At 42.8% G+C, this 12,042-nt stretch overlaps 1 protein-coding gene across 3 annotated transcripts in view; it reads left to right on the forward strand.

Annotated features, from left to right (window-relative positions):
- TRIP10 (thyroid hormone receptor interactor 10) overlaps positions 1-11,430 on the forward strand; it is a 61,955-nt gene extending 50,525 nt beyond the window's left edge. For all 3 annotated transcript variants that reach the window (XM_026716761.2, XM_026716760.2, XM_087925916.1), the window contains 5 exons: positions 2,528-2,637; positions 5,611-5,743; positions 6,755-6,879; positions 8,069-8,199; positions 9,511-11,430. In XM_026716761.2, the coding sequence (XP_026572546.1) occupies positions 2,528-2,637; positions 5,611-5,743; positions 6,755-6,879; positions 8,069-8,199; positions 9,511-9,662 (651 nt within the window). In that variant the 3' untranslated portion in view covers positions 9,663-11,430. The remainder of the gene's footprint in view (positions 1-2,527; positions 2,638-5,610; positions 5,744-6,754; positions 6,880-8,068; positions 8,200-9,510) is intronic.
- The last annotated feature ends 612 nt before the right edge of the window (positions 11,431-12,042 follow it).

Below are 12,042 nucleotides of genomic sequence, written 5' to 3' on the forward strand. Positions count from 1 at the left end.
AAGACTTGTGGACTTCAGCTCCCAGAATTCCTCAGCCAGCAAAGCTTTGCTGGCTGAGGAATTCTGGGAGTTGAAGTCCACAAGTCTTAAAGTTGCTAGGATTGAAGACCTCTGCTCTAGATCCTAGCCTTCTGCTGTTTCCTTTGAAGCAGTAATTACTCAGTTCAGTGTATATGGAAAAAAGACATTTCTAGCGGGGAAAATCCATTCAGTTTCCTTCTTGGTAAGTTTTACGTTGGTAAAACTAAACCAAGTTGGTGAACTAAACCAAGATTTTGACCAGTTGTCTTTAGAAATTTTAAAAAGATGATAAAGCAAAAGAGAAAGCAAGAGACGGTGTACCTAAGAGCTTTGCTTGATCGGGACAAGGGTTTGTATCCAACCTTCTTGCTCCATAGCATGAGGAAATTACAAGTATAGAAAGGAAAGTTCTTCATTACCACCTTTCCCCAACAGCTGATATTCAAGCCATGAGATTCTGGAGGGAGTAAGCAGCCTCAAGGTCACTGATAGTCTGATCACATACGAATTTCTCTAGTCCCATTTTTTTAAATGATACGTTGGTGGCAATAGCCATGTTTGATGGCAGCAAATTCCTCATTTTAATTGTGTTATGTAAAAAAAAAAAAGACCTTTCTTTGATTACTTACGAGTCTCCCAAAAGTTTGTTTTAGCAGATGACCTCCTGATCCAACTTTATAAGATTCAAAGCAGAAGACGACTGTTTTACCATGGAATATCTCTGTGACATTGCCACTTCCCCACTCCAGCCTTAAAAAGCCCAGGTGCCAGAGCTGTCCCTTTGATTGCATTTCTTGCACCTGTTTCCTGAATCTTACTTAGGTGCTGCTGCTCCCCCTTCACTTCACCTGCCCATGAATGCCATAAGAGTGGTCATGGTGGGAGAATGTGGAATGTCCATTGAGTAAAAAAGTCCTTCCCTTCCCTTTTTTTTATTCTTTACACAAATTGGTAATAGTTCCTATTTCAAAGTAAGCAAGACTTCTACTGATTTTAATTATTGTTGTGCTTTATACTTTGTTTTATTGCTGTAGCCTGCTCTGAGTACTTAGGTAGACAAATTTATTTATTTGTGTCAGAAGCATCGTTATTAAATTTTTATGTGTAGACATAAGTACAAGAACATAAAATTTAAAATGTGCAGATGTGGGCAAAGAGATGGGGCATTAATTGAGTGTGTTCCTGTAATTTTGCACACATGCACATGTTTAGAGATATTCGTGGTTAATATTTTAATACTACTAGTTCAATTTGTAAGTACAGGAAGATGATGCTTATTTGCCCCAATTCTCAGGGAATTGGGCTCATTTTCAGTTTTATTTGGCATCTGATTCATACATTTTGTCCTGGGAAGAATGGGAATACAACCTGTCTGAGCCTCTGTCCCAATGCATGTCATAAAAGCAGATGGTTTGGAATGAGGAATTTGGAAAGATTTATGCAACTGAGCAAAGCCATAGTCTCCGCATGAGGAAGCCAAAAATTCTCTGCCCTAATATTGCCCAATTTAACGAGGTAGATTATCCTTTAACAGCAACCACTACGATCAATCAAGTTACCAATATAGTAATTCCTTAAGGAAGACATAAGGAACATGTTATTGAAAAATACCAAAAGACTTGAATCTAGTCAGCCTCAGTACACAGCAAAATCTCACCATCATATTTTCATGGCAAATATGGTTCAGAGGAGGTGGCTACATTTCCAATGTTGAATGGTTGCAGCACATCCAGCGAAGAATCATTGTCTACTCATAAGCAATTACTGGCTAAGGCTACACACTGGTTTTCAGTTTAGAGAGTCCTGTCCAGCATCGTTCCAGGTTACTTGAAATAACATTTTCTCTGTGGGTCTTCTCCTTGCCCCAAGCTAGGTGCTCCGGGTCTCTTGAAAATGTGTCCTTCTGAACTGAAGACCCTAAATGTTTGATGACTTTTGAAAATACCTTAAAGTTGCAGGTTTTTAATTGTTTAATTCAAGGGAATGTAAGGAAAATTCAAGAGAATGTAAAGAGTAAGTCACAAAGTTCTGACGTCATTCTTGGTTCCCATTCCACGTGAGGCTGGATTCCTTCATTGTACTAAGCCACAATATTAGCTTGTTTAGCTTTGAGGTATTGTGATGTGTGAGCTCACTTACTGGGGTCTTATTATTTTCTCCCAGCTACTTCGAATTCCACAGGAGAAATAAACACGATAATCACCCCAAAACATTGTGGGAAAGGAGGTGGTTCAATGTTTAAAAGCATTATTTATTGAGAATGGTTCCCTGCTGTATAATCAGAGCTAAGTAGGTACAACATTCTCCCTATAGTGCAACAGGATTCTGGGGCTATAGGGAATCGTTGCCTACAGCCTGTTAGTTGCCAGTCTTGATTCTGCGCAAGGGAAGATGATGTTTCTCAAAAGTAGCACACTGAGATACAGCCTGCGGGAGAAAAGTTGGTTTTGCGGAGAGCGGAGAAGCATCTGGGGGGGAAATGATGTGTGTCTTTTCCTACTGCCAGACTGTGATCACAGAAGATTTTAGCCATTTGCCTCCAGAGCAGAGGAGAAAAAAATTACAACAGAAGATTGAAGAAAGAAGCCGGGAGTTGCAGAAAGAGCTGGATCAAAGGTCAGAGTCAGAGCATTTGGCTAATGTCCTTCCTGTGATCTAGGCAGTCCAGAAAGAGAAGAAACTACCTTTTTCCAAGTAAAAAAAAATCTGAGATTTCAGAAAATCGGTTCTTTCAAGCTCCATGATTAATATTGATTTGAATATCCCTGACAATCATGTTTTAGCTACTCAGCCTTCATTGAAGGAAAAAAGTATCTCTTTGATCCTTTCCTATTTGAAGATTTTGCAGCTTGCTTAACGATAAAGTTCTTTTTAGTCTCACCTAACATAAAGCAAAAAATCAGTGATGTGCACACATTTGTGTTATTATTTCGCTTTTGAGCAGGGCCAGTTCTAGGGGTACAAAGCACTTGCAGCTGTTTCGAGCCCCAGCAAAGCCTCCCCTACTCTTGCCACATCCCTCCCTTCCTGGTCCTGCCTCCTGCCCACCCTCTAAAGGTCTCCTGCCTGCTGGAGCTCTTGTCATCCTCCTGGATGGCATCTGCTCCATTTGTGGCTGAGCTGGCAAGCGGCAACAGCAAATGTTCCGTGAGATCAAGCAGGCCGTGGAAGAGGAGATGAGGACAGCTGAGTGGCAAGGACAGTGGCTGCTGTAGCATCTGGAAGAAAAAAAAGCCCCACTCAGCTCTGAGAGCTGATCCTCACTGGGATGTACAGGATGTGCACTCTGCTTCTGCCTACCTCCTTGGTCATGCTCTCTGCAACCCAGGACTGGGAGCATCTCCTTTCCCAGTGTCTTTGTAGGTTAAGTTGGGCTTAACTTTGTAGGAGACGTTGAGACTAAGCCAAGATCTGTGGTCCAATCCAATAAAGAGATCTCAAACCTATCTACAAAGCCCTAGTAAAAACCAAAATAGCCCATGTGTTGGTGGTGGGTAGGAAGGCAATAAGGTTAGATATGTGTATTTGAGAGAAACGTATGAGTGTCCAGGGTAGGGGCAGAACCAAGAAACAAAGTTGTGTATGTCAAAGAAAAGTATGCTACTTCTTTAAAAGTAAATGTCAAGGGAGAAGTGCAGTACAGCATTTGGTCCAGAATCCCACAGGTAATATTTGCTGCACATGGTCAACTTCTCCAACAGTAGATTTCACTGGACAAAAATAACAAAGGCTAGAAAGGATGACCCTCATTACGTTGTGCTCTCTGGATCACTGTGATCTAGTCTTTAGCCACAAAGGAAAAGGCACACTTCAAAATTTTGCAGGACAACAGAAAGGACAACTAGTCAGTGCCAAGCAAAAATACAAGTATTCTAGTTAGGAGTTATGGTGTAGGTTGGGGTCAGGTTGAATCATTTTCATACATTATTCCTTACAAGATGTGACCACCAGGGGGCAGTGCACGACCAGTTTCACCCTTAAAATTCAGTGTACTTGGAGCTGGGGGGGACTCTTCATTTTCATTTTGGTGATGTTCCTCTTTTTAAGATTACTTTCTTGCAGGTTTTAATTGCTGTTTTAATCCTGTGTCTGTCACCCATTGGGTCATATAGAGTCGATATCCAGCTAGGCCATGATGGCCCAGCTGGCCAGACCTAACCCACTCTTCTACCATTAGGAATGAGAAGAGGGTATTATTAACAAAGCGGGACCTTCCCCTCTTTACACCACACATACATTCCATTGGTTCCCCATTGATTACAAGGGAAAGAGAGAAGTTAATCTAAGGCAGTGTGCGATGCTTCCAGACTTTCCAGAGGTACAAAAGACCTCCCTGCCCTGTGTTATAAATACATGCTTAATTGTGCCATGGCTTTTTTACCATCTGTACGCTGTTTAACATGTTATTGTCCTATTACAAACATATCAAGAGGTTTTTTTTTCTGTAACTTATTTCACAAAATGTACAAGCTGCTGAAAATCATAACATTAATACACCCAGTTACTACCGTACTTAAAATAATAAATCAACCCATTGTTGTGATGGAGCAAGCTTGAATTCTGTCTTAGAGGATTCCATTTTCCAAAGCACCCTCGGGGAGAGGGGAAAGCTGTCCAGGGTAAGAGAGCTGTGCCCGAGAACCTCCCAAGTCCCAGCTCCCCACATTTTTTTTCAGGGTGGGCACCTGAGGTGAAATTCAAAATTTTCCCTGCCAGCTCTGTGGGTGTGGCTGTGGATGTGGCGTCGTATAATAGTAATAGCAACCAGGGGCAATTTTTTACCAATTCAAATTGTCCCTACCACCTCTCTGAGGTGGTTGAATTTCACCCCTGTTGAGCACCCAAAATATCCTCTCCCTAATTCAACTATTTAGGTACCTCAGATAGTAACTCAGCAAGGTTACTTCACCAGCATCTTGAATTGGGACTAAACACCTTCTGGCAACCTGTGCAAATCTCAGAGAACAGATGCTGTTATGCTAAGCCAGTTAACTTGGATCAGCAAGCAAGCCACTGTTCCAGTTGCAGCTTCAGAGTTTAAAGGGCACTTTTCTGTCCCACTATAGTTGTTGATAATTAGTTTACTAATTCTAGGATGTTCTGTTAATTCATAAAACAATTCACTGCTGATTATCACTGCATTTTCACACATACAGCATTTACTGTAATTGTTCTCCTTCGTAATTTTTCACATTTAATTTCCCCACAGCTTTTAATTGGTACAGCTTTTAACATTTAGGATAACTCATAATGAAAGTAAAAAAATGTACTCAAGTTTACAAAACCTCGATCAGTATGTTTAAAGTATAGAAAGATTCTTGAATGGTAGAAACAGTCAGCTACCTGTATAGCAAAATATACATATATATTGAACTGTGGGTAGGGGAAGGTTAGACAGACCACGTCTGGTGGTGTTGGGCAAATCAAGCTAACAAGGCAATCAGCAATATTTCATTAACTGTTTATTAATACTAATTTATTAATGAAGGCTTGCTTTGTTCCAAATATTTTGAGTTTTGATTGCCCTTTTCTCATCTACGTTGCAGTAACTTCTCACAATAATCATTTTTGCTCTCTTCCTTGTTTCAGGGATGCCTTAAATAAGATGAAGGATGTTTACCAAAAGACACCACAGATGGGAGACCCCAATAGCTTGGAGCCAAAGATCTCGGAGACACTGGGCAATATTGAAAGGTTGCGTCTAGAGATTCAGAAATGTGAAGTAAGGACTTAGAAGGGGGAGGCCGTGCATCTGATTACATTCAGAATGATTTGTCATTTCACTAACTTGAAAATACCATCCACGTGCAACTTTTAGACCAGCAGTAGTCAACCTGGTCCCTACCGCCCACCAGTGGGCATTCCAGCTTTCGGGGGGGCGGTAGAGGTTTTGTCCCCTACTTTATAAATCACCATTACTGTGGAACCGGTGGGCAGTTAGAGAAAACTTTACTACTAACAGAGATAGAAAAGTGGACGGTAGGTATAAAAAGGTTGACTACCCCTGTTTTAGAGGGTTTCTGAGAACATTCCCAAGATTTTGGAAAGTGTCATGTGTTCCTGAAATTGCTACTGCATTACAAGTAACCTTGTTGAATAGGACAGTAGTTAAGAAGCAGAAGCTTGGTTTGCTGAATCATAGTTAATAGGAGACTTTGAATTGGGCTGGTTCCAGAGGAGTGTGGGGTCAAGCCTTTATTAAGGAAGCTAGAGCTTCTACGGTGATTCTTTTGTCATTCTGCACAGGTCTGAGGGATCTCTCAGTATGTGATTTCTCTGCTTGCTTGAGTTTGCCAGTTATTGCTGAATTTTAGCTCTAGACTTCTTAGCTCACATTGGCTTCATGTTACCTGACCAGAGCAGTAACTAAAGCTTCTCAAGTGCCAAGGACTCTGCCATTTGTTTGCAGGAGATTTCCCGTAAGTTGTGTTCAGCAATGGCCATGAGGAGCTTGGTACTCTTTTCTCCCCCAAGTGTTCGTCATAAGTTCATGCTGCCCTGGATGGTGCTTGACAAAAGCCTGGTCAGAACAAGGATGCAGTAAACCTGGGGAAGAGTCTGTATGCCTTCTTTAGAGCATCACAGCTTGGCAACCCATTAGCCAGTGTTCTGCCTTTTGGAGTTACATTAGCAGAGCCATGTTCACATGGTTGAGGCCCCATTTCTGGCAGAGAGACAGATCCTCCTCAAGGAAGCCATAATGATCCATGCTCACCTTTTGGCCTCTCTATAGGCTTGGCTGGCAGATGCCGAGAGTAGGATGCTGAGCAACCGCCCTGACACAGTTACCCACTATAACCGCCACTTGGATCCTGCCAGTGCCCTGAACAACAACAACTGCTCCCATGAAAAAGACAGGTAAGCGCAAGCAGCCAAAGAAGAGCAACCAGGCATTAGAGCTTCTTTGAGGTTCCTAATATGGGGCTGAGACACTCGCACTGCAGGCCTAGCTGCCATGGTTCCTCAGGAGTAATCCCGGAAAGTGGTCCTGATCTGCAGGATTCCTAGGTCTTTCCTCGTGATCCAGCCAGTTGCTCTTCCTCTCGAGCAATCCTGTGTTTTCACTGAAGTTAAACTGGAATTGAAGGGAAAAGCCACATCCTGTCCAGGTTTGAGGTCACTTTTTTTCCCCCTTCCACAAGAAGCTGGAGACGGATTTCTTTCCCCTGACAAAACTTTTAACAGATAGTCCTCATTTAGCAATCACAGTTGGAACCAGCAACCTTGCAGTTACCCAAAGCGGTCAACAAAGTGAGAATCATGTGACCATAACTGTATGATTTTACTTCTGGCTATTTGTCTAGCACACACACACCATATAGGAGGCAAATAAAAGCCTCTAGAGCAGTCATGGCGGCGTCACGTGACATATCGCAATTCCCCCCTTCGTTAAACCGGGCGTGGCCAGCGCATGAAGCACGCAGGTCGTGGATTTGACAGCCCTGCTCTAATATAAAACTGCTTATGGTCCTGTTGGTTTCAGGCAGCAGTTACCAACTATCTTGGGTTCTAATCCACTCACTCACCTACCCCCAATAATTAAGTCAGGGATGTGCTGTGTTGGAGAGAAAGATAGTGCACTCTGCTATAGGGAAGAAAAAAAGGTCAGGACCAAGTATTAACAGTGTAATGAAAGGTACCTGATGGAGGGAAAGACACTGCAGAGATTGTAAATGTGGGCATGAACATTGCAAGAGCAAACACAAGACGGTTGCTAAACAAGGACTACCTATTGCATAAAATGTCTCTGATGAGCCTGCACATAAAATAACCCCTAGCATATCCATTACCAGGAGATAGCATAAGATATAGTCCCCTGTTCTGAACCAAAGTTGGTTTGTCCTGTTAATCCCTAGAGTGCATCTATGCACGAGTGATATCAAGAAAAAAATGAGATTGATAGTCCCATCAGGAAGGCCAGTTGAAGCTTTCTTACAAGAAGTAATATTTTATCTTCACTATGATGGCATCATATTCGCTTTTGCCTATACCCTCCCTCCTGCAACTTGTAATACAACATACTCAATATTCGCTTTTCTCCTTCTAGCCCTGACGCTACTCATTCTAACGAGAGCCAGGACACACTCAACCAACCCATTTACACAGAGTTCGACGAGGACTTTGAAGAGGAATTGGCATCACCCATTGGAACCTGTGTGGCCATGTATCAATTTGAAGGTAGCATCTTAGCAAGCTTCTCCAGTTGCTGTGTTTGTGTGGAATAGCTGAGATCAGAGGCAAAACCTTTCTATTTCACCAGCTTAAAGGACTGTCTTGTGAAATACACCCAGTAGAATTATGTATTTATTCTTCATGTCTGCAATTTTGCTTGTCTTGGGGAAGGAGTTTAGATCTGTCACTCTTTCTGCCTCTCCCAGCATTATTTCTTAATCCTGCATTCCTCTCCCCCACCCCCCACCCCCATGCATGATTGGTTCTGTACCAAGAATAGATTTAAAAATCTGCAGTTCCAATTACTTATATAAAATAATTTGGCATTGATTTAATTAATTAGATTTAGACACTGCCTGAGTCCAACCAACTCTGAGCAGAAATGTGTTTTAAAAAGAAAAGATATTTGGGTTTTTAAATCCCAACCTTTCACTCAAGATGTGAGGTAATCATTCTGGCTGACATTCTTAGCCATGTACATATCTCACTTTTATGGGAGCTTAATGGTAAGCAGGCTTCTGTTCAGAAAAGCAGTCACAACTGCATTGTCCAAGCTTCAGCATGAAATAGCCCAAAGCTATTCACTAGTCTTGCCCAGACTATTTTTTAATTGTACTGTTTTTACCACAAAGGATTGGGGATCTGCTTTTCAAAATACCTAATAAGGAAAGCTTGCGTCCTCAGAAGACACAATTATATGGGTTTGGGGTTTGTTTGTTTTTTGCTGCGTGTATGTGTTATTTGCACCATGCCATGCCTTTCAGTATGTCAGTAGTCCTTTTTCTCCAAAGAGCAATTGCTTTCTCCTAGTCTTAACAGTATGCTATGGAGGGAGTAGCCTCTAAGTGTGTCTCTTTTGTTCCACTCTTGGGCCATGATGGTGATAGCAGTAAAGGCCACAAAGGCGAGTGTTAAGTCAACAACAACAATAATTAATAATAATACAGGGCACAGTATTCATTTGATCCCTTCCTCGGCATCTTTGTTAATGTAATTTTTTCCATCCATTGTAATAAACAGCTCAGTAAACTGCTAGCAGCAGGGAAACAGTTTTGAGTTAAAAAAATATCAATGCCTGAAATTTTGAATTGGACAAAAAGTATTGCTTACTCTATGAAGGGCTCTGCAGCTCCTTAGTCTGGTTCACATCCTGCTTTAAAGCCTTGGTACGTCATTCACCCATCCACCCTCCCAATTCTGCCCTGGCAACTGCTCCATACTCTGATGGTCTGAACAGTTTTGCCTCACAGATATTCTTGGCTGCCTCTAACGATCTAATCAATGCCCTTGCTCTTTTTTTTTTTTTGCTTCCCAAAGGTTCCAGTGAGGGCACTATCTCCATTCAGGAAGGTGAAGAGCTCAACTTGATGGAGGAAGACAAGGGGGATGGGTGGACACGTGTACAAAGGCGTAGCAAAGGGGGCGAGGGTTACGTCCCTACCTCCTATTTGCGACTGAGTGTGAACTGAGTAGGGGACTGACAGCCAAGTTCCAAGAGCTGCACCAACATCAATGTCTGAGTGGAAGAGGGGTGGAGTTTCAGTTGCCTGGAAACAGCTCCATGATGTTTGCTCTGGGTGAGATGGTAAAAGAAGGAATTTGCACCAAATCACTACTGCAAGACAAGAACTGACTAGCAGAATAACAAAACGATGGCTGTAGCCAGCTGAAAGCAAGGCCTCGGATGGGAGTACAAGAGGGGGTTGACTTCCAGCTAGTAATTGGTCCTCCTTTCCTCTATTATCTTCATGGCAGAGTTACAAAATATTCCAAAGGAAATACCCTTCAGCCAAAGTAGATAAAAATGTGCGATTTTGCATACAGGAAGATTCCTGAATTCATGGCTCTGGACTGTGGTAGTTGCCCCATCAGATGAAATGTGGCTGCGATAGCAGAAAGGATGTGGTTCCTATTTCAAGTGCAGAGCTGGCTGTCTCTCCTCTCTTTGTCAGGTTGGTCAGAGCAAAGGGCTCTCTCCAGAGAAAAGCATCTGCTTTTATGCTTCGTTCAGTAGACTGAAGCCTCAAGGGGATTGTGGGTGCTTGGGGACTTGGGATATGTGTGTGTGTGTGTGTGTGTCCATATTCAAGGAGGACACCGGGTTGGATTAGAAGCCTGGAATGTGTATCCTTAAGATTGCTGCTATGCCTGTTGTCTGACCAGAAGCAGAGAGGGGGACAACAGATGCTGGGCACACCAGTCACCCCCCACCCACCCCTAGTGCTACTTCAGTTAGATGCACGTGTCACCATAGCCTTCTTGTCTGAGGGCAGGCTGAAGGCGCCAGACCAACATCTCTCTATTCTTTCCTTGAAATGCACTTTATAGTTTTCTTGGATTTGATTAGCCTGGCTCTGTCAGCCGTTCAAAAGTGCCTGTGCCAGAGTCTTTGGGTTTGTTTCCCCCCATGGGAATACGTTACATGAGAGGCAAAAGCAGTTGGCTCTGGCCTCCTAATCCTCCTCTCCTGTCCCTGTTTGTTTTAAAGAACACTCTGATGTATTCTTAGTAGTTTTATACAGCAGCCAATTTATTTTACCATTCAGTTTGACATGTTCACATAAAACCTCTAACATGGCCTCAGCTCTTATCCCTCCAGCCTTGGAAGGAAGGGGCCAAAATTTGCCCGTCCCTTCTCTCTTGAGATGCAGAATGTATTTCTGGGTGCCTTTTACACTTTATGTAAATAGTAGAGGGGACATTAATTAGCGGATGCCTGTGCAGTTGCCTTTTTGTCCCTCTGACCTCCAAGCGCGGACTTCTTAACATCTGCAGCATTCACATCACTGTTGGGGAGCTAAAGGAAGGTCCTCTACCTTTCCGGTTGTGTACAGTTCATCACCACACCAAATGGGGGAGGAAAAAGCAGGAGGCAAGTGCCACAGGAAGCCAAGGCAGCCAACAGTTCCTGCTTGCTGCTGCTTGCCTATCCATAGAACAGCACATAGTGGGTGCAGTGTGTGTGGGAGGGTGGGGGGAAGGAGAAAACAGGTTTGTCGTCTTGACACTGGACCTATTGGTAGATCAGTTGGGGGGATATTCCCTTCACCTCCACTTGTGCTTAACCAGGCAGTGCTTTTGTGCAAATGTTGTTTGTATAGATCTGGAGAGGGGCTGTCCGAGTACTGTCCACTTGGATTGGAGGTGGGAGGGGGGGGGGGAATGCCTTACTATGGAAGTAGTATATGCATCTGCTGGTCAAATAAAAACCTAAGAACTGCACTGCATCAGACCAAAGACTCCTCTAACATTGTATTCTCTTCCCATTGTGGCCAAGTAGAATGATCCACAACAGTAGCAATACTTTTCTGTTACATGTTCCTCAACAAAAAAAGAAGATGATGATGCGATGCAGTTAGCCATGGGTAACCTCATGCTTCTTCATTAAAGTTATCCAAGTTGGTGGCTGTCTCTGGATCACAGGAGAAAACAGGATTCCACTGTGAATTTTGTTTGAAGTCTTTCCTTTGTTGTGCCTAATTCTTCAATGCCTGACTTTGGGTGCTGGGAGAAACCTTTTATGGACCTCCGCTGGTGGTATATTAAAAGGGGATACATATAAGCTTTCTCCCTGCTTGAGCTTCTCTCAAGGTCTTGTATAGGTCAGGGAGAAAACCCTTCTTAAGACAACCTCTGTCAATAAAAGTACTTTTCTCAAGTACTCTTCAAGTTGAAGGGAAAAAGACTGATGGCAAGTTTCTTTCCATGTAATACATGAATCATACTTCGAAAAAGGAATAAATATTATTTGCAGATTTCAACTCTGCATAATGGACTCGTAACTACAAAAACAGGAAAAGTATTCCAAGTGAGGAAGCTTGCTTTTCTATTCAGGATGGATTCTTGGAC

This window comes from Pseudonaja textilis, chromosome 2 (assembly GCF_049901715.1).
Source record: "Pseudonaja textilis isolate UNSWEBS1 chromosome 2, rPseTex1.2, whole genome shotgun sequence".
In the NCBI taxonomy this organism is placed as follows: Eukaryota; Metazoa; Chordata; class Lepidosauria; order Squamata; family Elapidae; genus Pseudonaja; species Pseudonaja textilis.